The 18,648-nt window shown below is 40.7% G+C and overlaps 1 protein-coding gene across 1 annotated transcript in view; it reads left to right on the plus strand.

Moving 5' to 3' along the window:
- The window catches only part of trappc8 (trafficking protein particle complex subunit 8), a 46,151-nt gene that overhangs the window by 1,594 nt on the left and 25,909 nt on the right, over positions 1-18,648 (plus strand). Inside the window, exons 2-10 of the mRNA XM_020646918.3 lie at positions 3,979-4,188; positions 10,384-10,473; positions 11,919-12,093; positions 12,439-12,592; positions 13,886-13,982; positions 14,642-14,904; positions 15,770-15,885; positions 16,008-16,158; positions 17,234-17,334. Of these exons, the coding sequence (XP_020502574.2) occupies positions 3,979-4,188; positions 10,384-10,473; positions 11,919-12,093; positions 12,439-12,592; positions 13,886-13,982; positions 14,642-14,904; positions 15,770-15,885; positions 16,008-16,158; positions 17,234-17,334 (1,357 nt within the window). The remainder of the gene's footprint in view (positions 1-3,978; positions 4,189-10,383; positions 10,474-11,918; positions 12,094-12,438; positions 12,593-13,885; positions 13,983-14,641; positions 14,905-15,769; positions 15,886-16,007; positions 16,159-17,233; positions 17,335-18,648) is intronic.

Raw genomic sequence — 18,648 nt, forward strand, 5'->3', positions numbered from 1 at the left:
CTCTGATTTTTGTCACTTTGGATGAAAGCGTCTGCTAAAGGAAATGTACAATATGTGTGTGTACGTGTGTTTATGTGTAAATACTGTATATATATGTACAGTATTTATAAGCAATATTTCAAAAGTTAGTCGTGATTGATCACATGTTTGAAATTCCATTATTTTTCATTTAAGAATAATAATTGTTAGGCTTTTATTTTTGTACTGTCTTAAATATAGAGTACCCTGCTTTTATTTTGAACTAAAGTAAAGAGCTTCTGGTAGATGGAAGGTTAAGACATGATGCTAATGCTGCATTCATGTGGTGTCGGACACATCAGAAAAACAAGTTTCTGTGTTTTAAAATGCACCTTATAAAGACCTGCTCAAGTCGGAATAACACCTCGGAAACTCAGAAAAGAATTAGGTGCCCGACTTGACGTCAGAATTGTTATCACCTGGGGGGCATAATATGTTTTGTTATTGTTAAAATACTTTTATTAATTCACGTATTGCACATCAACAGTTACATTCCACTGATCCTCTTTGTAGCATCAACGCCTTTTTTTGCTGTTGTTACAGCATTCAGACTTTACGAACTGAAATAACGTGAACACACTGAAGTCGGTTGAACAACTTACCATCTCGGAAACTTGGACCACCCGATCGGCACTTGAATGCAGCATGGGCACAGAAACAGGAAGTGGTTAGGGATCACAAACTGACGTCAAACAACTCAAAGGAACCGTAACAAAGGTCAATGTGTGATGTCATAAGGTCAATGTGTGATGTCATAAGGTCAATGTGTGATGTCATAAGGTGGATATTACTTTGGACTCGTCAGCTGAGCTGTCTGAGAGTTTGTTAAAGTGAAATGAGACATTCAAAGATGCAGCAGTGTCCTTCTTTTACATCACTGAGACTACAGGGAGACACTGAGGACCTACCTCCTCTATCTACGGAGAGCCGTAAGGGACAAAATAGCAGACATTTATTGCAATAAAGAAATTCATGCAATTTCAGACCTGAATTAATTGTGATAACTATTTAATGCTGACTTAATACAGAATATTGAAAGGAAAAAGTAAGCGGTAGCATGTATGAAAGAATTAACCAGTATTTACGTAGCAGTCACTTCTATCAATAAATCATTACGAAAGTAGATACTTTTTTTTGCCATCACTGACAATGTGGCCATTTTGCCTTAACAAGCAAGTACAAAGATTCACATTTTACAGAAATATATATTTGTTTAGGCATCAACATAGTGATGACGGGCGGCTGTGGCTCAGTTGGTAGAGTTGGTCACCTCACATCCTGAAGGTCGGGGTTCGATCCCAAACTCCTCTAATGTCTGATGTGTCCTTGGGCAAGACACTTAACCCAAAGTTGCTCCCACTGCTTTATTGGTGGCGTGTGTATGAATGGAATTAGCTACTTCTGATGGTTTCTTTACACAGCAGCCTCTACCAGCAGTGTGTGAATGTTTAGGTGTGACCTGCGGTGTAAGAGCACTTTGAGTTGTCAGAAGACTAGAAAATGGCTATACAAGCTGATGGCCATTTACCAGGTCCATGACCGGTTGTGCAGCAGTCATATACCATGATCTGCTATGTCAAGAAAGGCAAATAAATTCAAACATGTCATAATACATTGTGTGTTTTGTACAAAAGCAAAACTGTGCTTTGTACAAAAGCAAAACTTGCAAGCTGTTTTTTACTAAGGAAAAGGAAAATTCAGTTTGATGTGACGTTATGCCCCCTTTCACCAGAGGACATAGCAACTGAACTGTTTGGTCCCAGTCACAGATTATTTCAACTGGATGATAGGAGCAGGGGTTCAGTTACGTGAGGTAGCTTTTGTAATGTGAAATCTATCCTTCAAGTGGCCAAACTTGCAGTGCACATGAGGTAAAGGGTTGTGTAAGAGTCACCTGTACTGTCTGAGAAGTCATTTAGCTTTAAACAGTTACTATCAAAGTGTTGTTGTTGCTCCTTAAAGGACGAATATGCGATTTTACAGTCAAGTAAAATAACTCTGTGAGTCATGACTGTCTACAATGAGTGTGACACCTGAGTCCCACTGTCTGTAATGTTGTCCGAGCCCTATCTACAGCGTGTTTACATGGACGGGAAGGCCGGCTGGCTCATCCCCTTACGTAGAAAAGTTGTTAAATTGAGGGACTAGAGAAAAAAATCAATCAATCAATCTTTATTTGTATAGCGTCAGCTCATAACAAGTGTTATCTCGAGAGCACAATAACTTCAGTCTTCTCTGAGTTAAGTAGCAAGAAATTTCTGGTCATCCAGGTCCTAACGTCCTTAAGGTACTGTAATTCACATTCTACTTTTGGGTCTGTGAAGCGTTAACCTTATATGGGTGAAGCACCTAAGTAGTAGCAGATCTATAAATGGATAGGAGCCAACTATATGTTGTCAGCAACTGTTTGCTAGACAGAGAGTCTACATCTGTTACGTATACAAATCAGTGACATGTCATCTTTATTGTTTTATAGTGATGTACCCAAATGGAAAGGAATTTGTGGGCTGTACCTTCTAGCAGAATATAAGCAACACTGTGTGATGAAGACTTTGCCATTTTGCCATTTTGCCCATGATGGCCACTTTGTCAATGATTGTCAATGATTGTGAGATCTTGGTCAGCATGGGTCAGCGATGGTCAGCACTTTGTCAGTCAAGTGATTTGGAAGCATGCTTGTTTGATGAAGTTGTCTGACCTCGGCCGATTAAATGGTGTTATAATCTCCAGTCTGTTTCACGATTTCTTCATTGGATTTATACATTAGAAACAAACCCCACCTAACAGGTACATTTCTAGTTTACATAACTGACTGGTGCCATCAGGCTTCATTGACATGTAAAGCTGAGTATCATCTGCATAACAATGAAACTGTATGGAGTGTTTCCTCATAATATTTCCCAGAGGAAGCATATATAATGTAAAGACAATTGGTCCAAGTACTGAACCTTGTGGCACTCCATGGCTAACTTTGGTGTACGTAGAGGACTTATCATTAACATGTACTGAGATCGAACTGATAAATAGGATTCAAACCAACTTAAAGCAGTCCCTGTAATTCCAAGTAAATGTTCTAGTCTGTGTAATAGGATCTGATGGTCAATAGTGTCAAAAGCAGCACTAAGATCTAACAAGACGAGCACAGAGAGAAGTCCCCTGTCTGAAGCTAGAAGTAGATCATTTGTAACTTTAACTAGTACAGTCTCAGTGCTATGTGCTAAATCCTGAATGAAACTCCTTAAATAAACTGTTGTCATGGAGAAAGTCACACAGCTGATTAGCTACCACTTTCTCCAGGATCTTTGAGATAAAAGGAAGGTTGGACATAGGCCTATAGTTCCTGGATCTAGAGTAGGTTTTTTGAGTAGAGGTTTGATTACCGCTACTTTAAATGACTGTGGTACTGAAGCTACAGACCTATTACATATCAGTGGGTAGTAGAGGCCCCTGCGACATTCATATGCCGCTGACGAAGCAGGGGTTTAAGTGTCTTGCCCAAGGACACATCAGACATGTTGTTGCAGGAGCCGGGGATCGAACCCCCAACCCTCTGGTTGAGAGATGATTGACTCTACCACTGAGCCACAGCTGCCCACGAACAACATCCGATCATAGAATTCTTCATTTCACAGTCTCATCAGTGCTCTTGATACTCAAAAGTGATGATTTTTAAGTTGTTAGTCACCTTCATCTTCAACTTTGTTCGTCCGTGAAGGGCGATTTAGTTTTGCTGCAAAGCAACACACAACAGATTGTTGATAATATTCCTTCTTTTAAGACAAACAACTTAGATTCAGTTAGACTGTAAACAGGTTGTGGTCACAGGGAGGCTAACAGCTCCAAAATATGTCTTTGGTACAAGTCTCAACACAACTGTTGTGTATTTACTTTTGTAATGGTTTATAATGACATTCTGACTGCAGTCATATACCTAAAGTTGTTTTCTGTCTTCTTCTCTAGGTCACATCCGGGACCCCAACAACCAGATGCAGGTTGTGAAAAACTTGCGCATTTGTGTCAACAATGTGGCAACGAGTCCAAACACAGCATCATCTGCTCTCAGCCCCGCACAGCGACGGATGCTCAATGAAGTGGTGTTATCTTGCCAGCCACAAGAGGGTGCTGTGTCCCATGTGATAACAGCAGGAGACTATAACCTCAACTTTAGTGGTAAGGTCGAGAGATTTATAAGGTCGATATGCATTTGTAGACTTCCATTCATCCATCCATTCATGGATAGATATAGAAATGTATTTATTGTTATACAGATATATAGATACATATGCAGTCAAGATGTTGAAGCTCCAATATCCAAAATCCAAAGTGCTAAGGACATTAAGGCAGCACTCACACTGCTCCAGGACTAACATGGCCTGGGCACGGTTACCTTTTGTACATAACGTCCTAATACAACACATCAATGGATTTATGTAATTATGAAGCCTGCTTAGTTTACAAGACAGGCGGACTCAAAAATAAAAGGGATGCACTGTCAGCATCTGCACTTCGGAGAACAACACAGAGAACATGAGCGCTACTTTACTGACTTTGTGTCTTATTCTGAGTCATGTTAGTCAGATACAGACAGAACACTGTGGGATTTCTCCATAATAAAGTCCATGTTGTGTACCCGTGCTGGCCCTCGTGCTAGACCCTCGTGCATTAACTGTACCGTCCTGAAGCTCACCTCTTCCAAGCCAGTCAGGGCTGAGGAAGTGTACGGATCGGAGCACTCAGGGCGCGGTCACACTGGCAATTGTGCTGGAAATTTCTGTCAACAATGCAAAAGAAAGGATCATGAGTCAATCAGTCTTTGTTTAGTTTAATTCTTCTTGCAAGTAGAAGGAACAAAGCTTCAGAGTGTCAATACAGTCTGAAGGAAAGCTCGAAGTAATCACAATATGCTTGGGGTTATATACACATGCTTCACAGAAAAACCCTCATGCCTATATAAGGATTGCAGATACAGGTACAATCAAATATCAAATACATTTTGTCATACATTTCAACACGTCGCACAACAGTAATGTCAAGGAAACTTCAAGTCTGAGTATCTTTGATATTTAGCTATTTGTGAGAAACCTTCATCCTTGGGTAAAGATAAAACAAGAATATTACGTATTAAATTATCGTAGCATTTCTCAAGCGAGCTGTAAGTAAAATGTGTCCTCGACAGTAAACAGAATTTTTCAATTACACAATCCGTACCGTGCCTTACACAAGCACGATTGGCCCCCCGCTGTGCGATTCCCCCCGAAGTCACACTGCACCAGGACTAACTGTGCCTAAGCACGGTAACCTCTTGTACATAACATTGTAATACAGCACATGCATTATGGCTTTACGTGATCAAGAAGCGTGCTCAGTTTACAAACAGGCGGACTCGAGAAAAAAAAAAAAAGCGATGCACAGTCGAGTCCGCGTCTGCACATCGGAGAACAACACAGAGAACATGACAGCTACTTTGTGTCTTATATTATGTCATGTTAGTCAGATACAGACATGAAGCTCTGGATTTCTCTATAATGAAGGCTGTCAGCATTGTGTACCCGCGTGCTTGTGCTTGTGCATGAAGTTTACCGTGCTGAAGAAAATAGAACGTATGAGTGCTGCCAGCATTGCTGCAGAGGTTGAAGGGGTGGGGGGTCAGCCTGTCAGTGCTCAGACCATACGCTGCACACTGCATCAAATTGGTCTGCATGGCTGTCGTCCCAGAAGGAAGTCTCTTCTAAAGATGATGCACAAGAAAGCCCGCAAACAGTTTTCTGAAGACAAGCAGACTAAGGACATGGACTACTGAAACAATCTCCTGTTGTCTGATGAGACCAAGATAAACTTATTTGGTTCAGATGGTGCCAAGTGTTTGTGGCGGCAACCAGGTGAGGAGTACAAAGACAAGTATGTCTTGCCTACAGTCAAGCATGGTGGTGAGAGTGTCATGGTCTGAGGCTGCATGAGTGCTGCCGGCACTGGGGAGCTACAGTTCATTGAGGCAACCATGAATGCCAACATGTACTGTGACATACTGAAGCAGAACATGATCCCCTCCCTTCAGAAACTGGGCCGCAGGGCAGTATTCCAACATGATAACGACCCCAAATAGACCTCCAAGACGACGACTGCCTTGCTAAAGAAGCCGAGGGTAAAGGTGATGGACTGGCCAAGCATGTCTCCAGACCTAAACCCTATTGAGCATCTGTGGGGCGTCCTCAAACGGAAGGTGGAGGAGCGCAAGGTCTCTAACATCCACCAGCTCTGTGATGTCGCCATGGAGGAGTGGAAGAGGATTCCAGTGGCAACCTGTGAAGCTCTGGTGAACTCCATGCCCAAGAGGGTTAAGGCAGTGCTGGAAAATAATGGTGGCCACACAAAATAATTACACTTTGGGCCCAATTTGGACATTTTCACTTAGGGGTGTACTCACTTTTGTTGCCAGTGGTTTAGACATTAATGGCTGTGTGTTGAGTTATTTTGAGGGGACAGTAAATTTACACTGTTATACAAGCTGTACACTGACTACTTTACATTGTAGCAAATTGTCATTTCTTCATTGTTGTCCCATGAAAAAATATAATAAAGTATTTGCAGAAATGTGAGGGGTGTACTCACTTTTGTGAGACACTGTATGTCTTCAAACACAGCTCAGACTGCAACTTAGTGTGCTTGTCTAAGTTTGCAGCGACGGACAACAGCAGACTGTTACGTTACTGACAGGAACATTTCTCATTGTTGTCACCTGTAACTAGACGGTTATCGGTATCAGGTCCGATATTAAAGTAATTAACGTATTGGATATCAGACTGACGGTGCTGATCCACGTCACAGATCAAGAAGGATGGTAGTGCACTTTAAACATTCTCACTTCACTCAGTCGCGCCTCGAAGACATTCAGACTGAACTGTAAGAAGTGTCCACTCAATGACAACGTTCAGACGAGATGTAACTGCTCCTTCTATAAGATCAACAGTATAATTCTTACTCTTCAGTAAGGGTTTTCTTCATCTTTGTGTAGTTTCACACATACTACCACCAACAACAACAATAACAATATTAGTTGTGATATAAAACTTGTCTTTTATATCAGTTTATATAAACTTGTAACATTTGTATGGACACATGTGTATGGTAAGTGGATTGGTGCCTCTCCAGCTGATAGCTGCATGTTAAATACAGACTGGGTGAGAGGAAACGGAGAAATGTCATGTTTGAAACAAAGTAACCATACACAATGAAATATCAACACTTCACAACATGTTTCTGCGTGACGCCCTCAGAAACGCTGGGCATAGATATATGGGTATAGATATATTTCCAGAGACTGAATTGATCTCCTATATGTTCAGGGAATGATCTGCAGGTCACATGCCCTACAGTAAATGTGTGGCGTGAGCTGATCGGATCACGTTTCCACTGTGACCTATTTGGAGTTATTTTCTACAAACTATAAACACTGCCATTTTATCTATTCATTACTTCAACTTAATTACCTTTTGTGTTTTTTTCTACTTGCATGGATAAATCTTAGGTAAGAGCATTCTTGAACTCGACCCAGTAACACAACCATGACCAGTCTCTCTAAGGGAAACAGTCCTATAGTCCTTTTTATTCTTTAAAGGTATAATATGCAACATTCTAAACGTAAGTCATAAATCAGAAATACCCTATGGCAAATGATCTTGGAGTAATGACTTCCTACAAAAAGAGTCCTACAATATTTGGCGCATGAAGAGGGGAGTGCTGAGGGAGAGAGGAGGTACCACCAACAACAAGTTTTGTTTTGGTCTTAGAGGCTGGTGCGACATCTACTAGACATCTCCTCTTAGTTGCATATTATACCTTTAAATAAGTCAAATATCAAAATCAGAGATCAAAAAGAATGAAGTATACAGAGAGACTAGTTATGGGTGTCTATTGTTGTTCCTTCCCTTCTTGCCTTACTGTGCCTTAATGTCCTGTAGTGCGATCTTACTTGCCTCTGTCAGGAAATACTCTGAATTTTACCTAGAACATTAGACTAGAATAAAAGCTACTGGCTTTGCACTACATTAAGATATTACTTTTTGTTCTGTTTTTTCATACTGCACAGTGTTTCCCCTAGGTTTACAGCGTTGGGGGGGGGTGGGGACACACGCTGACACAAACACTTGAAGGAATCTTGGTGTTCATGTGTTACTTTTAATGATAGCTGTCCTTTTCTATCGGAAAGGTATCCTTAAATGACTTCTTTCCCTGATTACGGACTCTATCCACTATCATATCGCTATAATAAATGCACAAATAATAATGGTAGGGGAAACACTGCTGCATACTAAATTCAAACTGAGTTGTAAATTACTACAATGACCTGTAGTCTTAGGCCCCATGTCCACCTTTCTTGTAGTTAAATTGAAAATGATAATAGACAGCCACAATCAGAGAGATTCGTCTCACCAGCCGCACAGAGGCCGACCGATATTGAATCGTCCAAAAAAAAAGGCAGACGGGGGCCAATGGGTAGCCCACCGATTTCCTTGGTGTGTCAGGGCCTTAACAATGACAGAGTGTGCATTTCTTGTAGTTAAACTGAAATAGCCTGATATTGTCCATCTGTGTCAATCCTCTAAGAAACTTCTTCCTTGTCCACTTTGACCTTCTGTAAATTCTTACTGTATACCATGGAGACCTTGAAGAAAAAGGGGTTTTGCTAACATCACTCCTGGTTCTCTGCTCCTACTTATTAGATCACTCTGTAAAAGCTAGCAACCCTTGGTACAGTGCCTGGAGAGAAACACTGTGGGAACTCAGCAACTCAAAGCACTATACAGGTATCATTGTCTGTTGGTTGGTATGTAGGTTATCTAATGTCCCCTTAGCTCTGCTGCACTAACCTTGCTCCACTCCCTCTAGTTTGCATTAGCTGCCCCAACTTGTTGCCCTTCTATGCCAAAAGTGGTGGATTCTTTTTGTAAGATTGCTAGTAGCATGATGTTACAACTCTGTGTTTTTGACCTGTTGGAAAGTGAGTCAACAAAGCAAAGTATACATTCACATTTTCAGTATATAAACTAGTATTAGGGATACACGGTGGTGCAGTGGTTAGCGCTGTTGCCTCACAGCGGGGACGTTCCTGTGGACAGGAGCCTCTCTGTGTGGAGTTTGTATGTTCTCCCTGTTCATATGTGGGTTCTCTCCTGGTTCTCTGTCTTCCTCCCACAGTCCAAAGACATGCTCGTTAGGTTAACTGCTGACTCTAAATTGTTCATAGGTTTGAATGTGAGTGTGGCTGGTTGTCTGTCTCTGTATGTCAGCCCTGTGATTGACAGGCAAATAGTCCAGGGTGTACCTCGCCTCGGGGGGAGGGGGTTCTGTGTCTTGCTCAAGGGCACCTCGGCAGTGCTCAGAAAGTGAACTGGCACCTCTCCAGCTACCAGACCAATTTCCAGACTTTAACCGGCGACCCTCCAGTTCCCAACCCAAGTCCCTGCCGGCTGAGCTACTGATTTTACACACAAACCTCCACCCATACGCACAATTCATTTTTAGTAGTGGTACATTCCAAATGATTTTACTCTCAGATACTGTGGCATTGAACTGATTAAACAGTTGTGGTTGAGATGTCAATTCTCTGTCAAAGGCATTTTAGATTTACACTCTGGACACTGACTTCAAAGGGGTTAAAAGAAGAGTTTGATTTGAGGCTCTTTCTATGACGATTGTGTTGAGTCTCATCTGCAGCTCTATACCCTTCCATGTGGATGTGTTGAATCCACATGGAAGGGTATAGAGCTGCAGATGAGACTCAACACAATCGTCTGTTTTATAAATGACATCAGGCAGGCCATAATAAAAACAGCGTTTAATCTTTTCTATTATTGTTGTGTTTGCTCAGTAAACATGGGAAAGCTACCAAACATATACGACTGCTGAGATATTGATAACTGAATGTGTGTGTATATGTTTTGGTCTTCATTCTTTTGGATTTACACTGATATAAAACGTATTCATGGAATATGTAATGACTCACAGACTAGACAGGGACTACAGTCACATGTTGTAAGGGATCACAGCTGAGCAGAAAGTGGTACGAACTACATGTGGTTGATATTGAATAATAATGCTGATCTTTCTTCCTTCAGTTACTCAAAAAACAGCCCTCTAAAGACCTTTGCTGAGTAGTATTAGTGCATAATATGATATAAAACACAATATCTGCCGTCATATCTGTAAGGAAATCCTTGTGATTATCAGTCTCTAGTGAGGACTACAGATACAATTATTAGATTTTATACTAAAATCATAAATTCTAATTTTTGATTTGAATAACTTTCCTAAAATACTGGCTACTTTTGTTTGATGAATATCTAATTTTATTTTCTTTTTTTCTAGCAACCACACCCTGGTTTGAAACCTACAGGGAGAACTTCCTGCAGTCTATGCCTGCCTCTGAACACGAGTTCCTCAATCACTACCTTGCCTGTATCCTTTGAACAGAACAAAAAACTGGCCACTGAAAAGTCATGAAAAGTAATTAATAAAAAAGATTTCACAGTGTCCTGGGGCCAGATTCACAAACATTTCTTAAGATGAAACTGAGGGAAGATTCTTAATAAAGAAGTTAGGAAGTTCTTTGGAATGTTCTTACATATAATTCCTGATTATTTTCTTAAGAACGTCTTTATTTTGGCACTTCTGAACTTCTCAGATGCTATAGGGCAGGCTCTTATGCCTACAGTATGGCTATATACAGTTCATTGGGTGTAGCATCATTGACTAAAGGTTATTTAACTATTAAAATAAGCACTTTTGTCAACATTATTGCAGTTACTTAAATAAATAACCGAGTAAAGGAAAATATTTTAATATTAGTTAGTTCCTTTGGATAATGGAAAATGAGTGTAAAATGAACTGTCTTATGTGCTAGCTTATGTTCAGGAGAACCAGAGACATGAGACTTAAACCGAAAACAATGGTGACTTGCTAAGGTTATTAATAAGTTGACAAATTTAGTCAAACTGAAAATCCTAATGGCTTTTATAAAATGTGTTTAAATGAATGAATTTTGTCTGAAGAAGACATTGTTTTTCTGAAAGAGGACATATTACCCGCCTTTTCAAACAGTCCCCTATGGTCTAAATGAAACATCTGTGCTGTGCTTTGTTCAAAATATAACATGAATCAAGCACCAGAGGAGGTTTGTGACCCTGTATAAACCAGCTCTCTCAGAACGCTCCGTTTTGGTGTGTGTCTCTTTAAATGAAATGAGCCCCCCCCCCCCCCAAGTTTTCCCCGTAGACATCACTCCTTCACTAGCAAGAATAAAAATGGCCGACCTGCATTAAAGTTTAGCTCTAGGCTGGGGGTGGAGATACCAGGGGAGGGGAGGGGATTTTTTTTTATTACCAGAATCCCACTGTGACATCACAAGGAGAGCACATTTGAAACAGAGCATTTTTCTCTGTGTTGTAAGACTTATGTAGACCACAAACAAAGGACTGGATGGGTTTATTTCACATTTTGTGGGTCAGTAGACACTCAGGTTATACAAATATATGTACAAAAAACACTGTAGAAGTGGATTTTTCATAATAATGTTTTGTGAATGCGGCCCCTGGTTCAGTCGTAGCATCAGTTATGTCTTAGTCTCTGGGAAAAATAGTGTTGAGTGAGTGTATGCTAATGACCACAGAAGAGCCCAACACGCCGACTGCTAGAAGACTATGAGGAAGAAGGGGAGTGTGTTGACATACAGCATCACTAGTGGTGAGGTGGTCATTATCATCCTCACTGGACATTTTATAGAATTGTTTATCAGTCTAGGTGAAAACAGCTTGTTGTTCCCATAGGCGCTCTGGGCTCAGTGTATCTGTTCTTCATTAGTGGATCTAATCTCCTGTTGTTTCCTTGACTAACGGTCCTGTCAGGCCTATTGGTTGTGTCCTCCACAGAGTCAGTCCCTGTGGAGCAATTCCTCAAGCTCTCTCAGGAGCAGCACAGGATTCAGCACAGTGGAGAATATACGAACCCGAGGTGGTTTATTCCCAACACGCTCAAGTACTACGTCTTACTGCATGACATGAACGAGGGGGATGAACAGAGGTAACAAAGTTTCTTTACAGATGCATTTATAGAGAATTGCAGATGTGGTAGTTTGTGTTGTAGTATACTAAATAGCTTTGCACTATTTAGGATTGTGTAACATAATAATCATTTTCTTAGCTGACATAGTCCATGTTATACCATTTCACTGGCAAACAACTTCAAATGACACAACTTCTGGTTTGGAGATTGTTGTCCTTTTGTACTTAAACACAATTATTAAAACTTACTCAATGTATCAGATAAAATCAGATCAGATAAAAGATGCAGAGCTAATGTTAAAATGGGTCATACTTTGTATTGGTTTTGTTTTAGTAATAGTAAGTGTTCTCTCCTCCACTCCAGGGCAGAAACTGTGTATGAGGATATGAAACAGAGGTACGGTTCTCAGGGCTGCTACCTTTTGAAAATGAACTCTCGTACATTCTCAGATGAAGTAGATGAACAGATTCCAGACCCCTGGAGTCAATATCTTCACAGGAGTAATCTGCAAAACCAGGTACTTTACTGCACCTTCCCCTGTGTGCTCGGTGGTCTGCCTTGCAGCGCTCGCCTACTATCATATTAAAATACACTGGAAATTAAAGCAAGTTAAAGTACCTCACAAAACTGCAACATCCATGCTGTAGAGTTATGATGAACTTGTTTCTTTCTCCCAAAGCCTTGGGAACATTGAAACAATGTCCTTCATCAAAAGGATGAGCTAATTAAACACACTGTAATCAGCCTAAACATTAGTGCTTTCACGGTAAGTGAAGGTGTATCCAGCTTGAATCTGTCACAGCAGGATTGGTCACTTTTCAGGAGAGAAGATTGCTTGAATAGGTATTTTAGAGAGATGGATAAAAATGTCAGCCACCAATGGCAACACACAGCAACCTCTCTCTTTGATTTTAGGAAAAATAAATCTGACAATTAAGTGTTTGCTTGAATTTACACCACTGTTGAAATGATCAACTCCTTTAAGTTCTTCATCAAGATCACTGACTCCTTCTCCTGGTCCTTGAACATAGAAGAGGTAGTCAAACTGGTACAACAGGTGTCTCAAGGAAAACTGCAAGTCCACAAGAACTCAATCTATCATTTTCTGCAGAGCATCTATTGAAAGCATTCTTACAGGGAGAATACTAATGGAACAGTAGCTTAAACTTATAAAAAGGTCTGTAAAAAATGCTTAAAAAATCATTGGATCACTGCTCTGGCTGGTACAGAACATTTACACCACCCACTGCAAGAGAAAGGCATTACACATCTCACAAGACTCCAGCCACCTGGCACACCGTCTGTTTACTTTCTCCAGAAAAACCTTGACAGTGCATCAGAGCTCGAACCACCAGGCATTCAGACTACTAAACATTAGCACTTGGCGTATGTGTGTCTCTGTAGCGAGAATAAAAATGGCGGACCTGCGTTAAAGTTTAGTACTAGGCTGGGGGTGGAGTCTATGGGTGGAGATATCAGGGGAGGGGAGGGGATTTTTTTTTTTACCAGAATCCCACTGTGACATCACAAGGAAAGCAAATTTGAAACAGCAATTTTCTCTGTGTTGTAAGACTTATGTAGACCACAAACAAAGGACTGGATGGGTTTATTTCACATTTTGTGGGTCAGCAGACACTCAGGTTACCCAAATATATGTTCAGAAACACTGTAGAAGTGGATTTTTCATAATATGTCCTCTTTAATGTATATGACAAATAAACTGAATTGAACTGAATCCACCAGGGGAATTGGTCTGATATGCCATCAGTAAAAGCTGAGCATGTAGTAACCTCTTATTCCTTTTTTACAGGACATTCTTGATGATTTAGCTCCAAGTGTCAACAATGCTGATTGTGAGAATGACATCAGCACAGCTGAAGTGGACTGCCATCAAACAACAGACAAAGGTCAGTCAGCTGAGAGTTATGTGTCTGCAGCACATTACAATCTGAAAGGATGCAATTAACTCACTAAACATTACTTCCAGGGATATAGTAATTAATTTGAGCATTCACCCTTCGGAGTGCTCTGCCTTTTTTGTGCGGCCGCTCCGAGCACTCAAGTTTAAAATCTTTCAACTTTTCAGAAAGACTCTGTTGACGTCACCGGCGTTCTTTTCTAAATTTTTGATATTCTCTGTAGTTTTGCCGCTTATTGATCATTTCTTGTACCTACATCCTCTTTGCTCCGTGTCTGATCTGGAAATAAACAACCTCAAATATAAATCATGCAATAAAAAGTAACAGAGCAGTGTCGGTCACACAGCGGGCGTTGTCAACAGACTGTTGTCATGGAGACAGGACGGACCTGCAGCGCTTTTCTTCTCAGCGTACTAACGCTAGTACACTAGTTGAACTTTTGCAACCATTTGGAAAGTCATTTGAGCATTTATTTGATATCCCTGATATCAGTCTAACGTTTGCTGCAGTTTCCTGTATACAATATATACAGTACAAATACAGTATATTATCAACGAGAACAATCTACTTATATTAAACCTGAGAAAAAAACACAACATTTAACACAGCCATGAATGAACTTAGTTTGCAACACTGTTTCCTCTCAGATGGGGTACCCAACAGTCTGGAAAGCCATCCTCTGCAGCTTGACACAGTCAGCACCTCTGGGAGCCTCTACACCCTCGGTGCTGTAAACACTGACCCAAAGACAGGTGCAAGAGATCCAGAAAGTCTGCCAGGGATATCGGGAAGCCATGGGGTGTGCCTGACCTTGAATGACCATGACCACATCAGACAATTTCTCCAAGAGTTCACCTTCAGAGGCCTGCTGCCACACATAGAGAAGAACATCAGACAGCTCAATGACCAGGTAAAACTGCAAGTTGTTCGATTTCAACCTAAAATTATCCATGGAGAGAGACATAGAATAACAAAAGGAATCTTGAAAGCTTATATCAAACTTCCAAAACTAAAGCTGATTGAACTGATTACATCAACCTGAAGTTTGATGTACAGTGACATTGAGAAATGAGTTGTAGATTTTACTGTATGTGGTCAATTAGGATTTGACACTTTTGAATACATATCAGTTTTTTGTATTGCTTGTTTACAAAGTTGCTGATAGAGCTCAGAGCTAGCCTTATCTTGATAGATAAAAAGTCATGAATCCGAGGTCTCCTTATTTTTGCTGGTTGTTAGTAGTTAGGATCAGGGAATATTAATTTTCTACCGTTGTGAAAGTTCCCTGGAGAGTTGGGCCAGCCTGGCAGTGTGACCTCGGCTCAAAGGGATGGAATCGGAAACTACAGACAGATGGCCACAGACATTTGCAGATCTCAAGCCAGCAGGATAGTAGCAAAAGTCACAAATGAAGAGACAGGCAATAATGAGGCCAGGCGAGGCATGCGGAAAATTTCACTGAAGAAAAGTATTTTTTTCTGCTCTCGAAGCTGAAATTTAAATTCATAAACATGCTATTTACATGCTCAATGTTATGCTTATATGAAAGAATATTAAGGATTAATGTACATTAACAAAGTGGTGTAAGTATTAAGGGATTCCTTCACACCTTCACAAATATGAGTGTGCATATTAATGTTAGTTTTCACATTGCATCAGTCATTTCCATTAGCTTATGAGAACAACCCTACAGTAGCTGTTTGATGATTAACTCAGCTGGACTGTTGCTGTTTAACTAGATTGTTCAAATATATGATCTGTCTCTCTGCCCACAGTTGGTCTCCAGGAAAGGTCTGAGTCGGTCTCTGTTCACTGCCACCAAGAAGTGGTTTGGCGGGGGCAAAGTTCCAGAGAAGAGCATCAGTGAACCAAAGAGCACGTGTGGCCTCCTGTAAGCCTTCTTACATCTTAACCCATTCTGACTCGAGACTTAAAAATGGCTTCTTTTTATTTATACACATCATAAACACTATACATTTTTGTTGGTTTGACCTCTTACATTTGTAATATTAGATATCCTCCAGAAGCCCCAGAGCTGCAGATCAGGAAGATGGCCGACCTATGCTTTCTGGTTCAGCATTATGAGTTGGCTTACAACTGTTACCACACTGCCAAGAAAGACTTCTTGTCAGACCAGGCCATGCTGTATGCTGCAGGAGCATTGGTGAGAATCACACACAAGCATCTTTCTATATTTCCCCATGAGGACTATGTTTAAATAATATACACTTATCATTAAGTTGCATTTAGGTACCCCTGGTCTCAAGCTATCCTTCTTAACAGGGAATTCAACTTCAGATTAATTCAGTGCAGCATGACAGAAGCAACTTCCAGTTAGTGTTTTCATTTTCTCCGTTTATTGATGCTGTGGAGCTGCACGGTGGTCCAGTTGTTAGTACTGTTGCCTCACAGCGAGGAGGTTCCTGGTTTGAATGCCCGTCTGACATGAGTCTCTCTGTGAGGAGGTTCCTGGTTTGAATCCCCGTCTGACATGAGTCTCTCTGTGAGGAGGTTCCTGGTTTGAATCCCCGTCTGACATGAGTCTCTCTGTGAGGAGATTCCTGGTTTGAATCCCCGTCTGACATGAGTCTCTCTGTGAGGAGGTTCCTGGCTTGAATCCCCATCCTTCAGGAGTCTCTCTGTGAGGAGGTTCCTGGTTTGAATCCCCATCCTTCAGGAGTCTCTCTGTGAGGAGGTTCGTGGTTTGAATCCCCGTCTGACATGAGTCTCTCTGTGAGGAGGTTCCTGGTTTGAATCCCCGTCTGACATGAGTCTCTCTGTGAGGAGGTTCCTGGTTTGAATCCCCGTCTGACATGAGTCTCTCTGTGAGGAGGTTCCTGGTTTGAATCCCCGTCCGTCCGGAGTCTCTCTGTGTGGAGGTTCCTGGTTTGAATCCCCGTCCGTCAGGAGCCTCTCTGTGACGAGGTTCCTGGTTTGAATCCCCGTCTGACAGGAGCCTCTCTGTGTGGAGTCTGCATGTTCTCCTCGTGTATGTGTGGGTTCTCTCCTGGTACTCCGTCTTCCTCCCACAGTCCAAAGACATGCTCGTTAGGTTAACTGCTGACTCTAAATTGTCTGTAGGTGTGAATGTGAGTGTGTCTGGTTGTCTGTCTCTTTATTTCAGCCCTGTGATTGGCTGGTGATCAGTCCAGGGTGTAACCCCACCTCTCTGGACCCTATACTTTCATGATAACTATTTGTCCTCATGTTCTTTGCATTCATTCCTCCTAACTCGGTAGGAAATGGCTGCAGTGTCAGCGTTTCTGCAGGCTGGAGCTCCTCGACCGTACCCGGCACACTACATGGATACTGCGATACAGACGTACAGAGATGTCTGCAAGTATGAACTAACTGCCTTTTTATGTCTTCACATTTTATTTAAAATCAGTATAATGGTATCTGGTTATTCTGTTTTTGCAATGTTACATATAGTTTCATATTATCCTGATATATCTGTGTATGTTAAATGGTATACTGTGTGTTCACTTCTTGAGAATATGAGTAGAGGTCTATGGTGAATCTCATTGTTTTGGATTCATAAATCCCATCCGACAATTTGCAAACTATTGATCACAATTGAAACAATCCATGTTGTTTCTAGGTAATAACTAATCACTTACTTCATTGCAAGATAATTTACACTCCTGATTTTGAGGCTGCCTCTAGTTCTGCATCCTTATTCCGTACAAAACTGTCTAATGGTGCTAATCTTTTGGTAAAACCTAATGCTAGTTTACTTGTCTCAAATTTTACAAAAACGCTTGGGAAGCTTACCAACCCCTCCTCACTATGATGTTGCCTTTTGAGGAGACTCAACATTGCACAATGTGTCTCAAATTTTGTTTAATTGAAGTGGTTTTTGTCAAATTAATTGGCTTTCAACTTGTAATTTAACAACTCTATCACACCGACTGTCAAAGTAATACCTGTGTAATAGTTAAAGGCAGGGTTGGTCATTTCCTCTAGATCCACTTTTCAAGATTTTGGTTGAAATTGTCTTTAGGTCCTGACAGAAATTATAACTCATGTTCTCTGAAAAAGAAACAAAGAAAATCTGTCATCTGTATCAGTCTGTAAAAACTTCAACCAATATCTGCCACGAGGTACCAATCTGATGAACCAATCAGACGCCTCCCTGCTCGTTCTCTACCTCTTGCATGCTCTAGCCCACACTCAAAGCATGAGCTGATGACGGAGTTTATACTGTGAGTTTATCGTTGTCCATTGTTAGTAGTAAAATTATGGAAGCGATTAGTGATCAAAATTCAAATGATAAAGCTAATTTGAAAATTCAAATGCATTAACAGAAATGCTTTTTAATAATGAGTGTATTATTTGACTCAAATAAAATGATGATTAATTTATCTAATTTGAATTTTAGTTTTCAACTTCAAAAATGCACATTCTTTGACTAAATTAAAATGAAGAAGAAAATGACATTTGCTTTATCATTTTCAAAAAATGCCCCGCTAAATTTCTACCATAATTCAAATGAAAAAGCTAATTTTAAAATGAAAATATAGTAAAAGAAACACGTTTTAAATTTCACGATCTGAGTGTTTTCTTTCAGCGCACACTGAACTTTCAGCAAGCATGACGCAGCAGCTTTATGACCCAAGCTGCCAAGTCTCATGCATGACACCATGCCCACTAT

Source organism: Labrus bergylta, chromosome 6 (genome assembly GCF_963930695.1).
Source record: "Labrus bergylta chromosome 6, fLabBer1.1, whole genome shotgun sequence".
Lineage (NCBI taxonomy): Eukaryota > Metazoa > Chordata > Actinopteri > Labriformes > Labridae > Labrus > Labrus bergylta.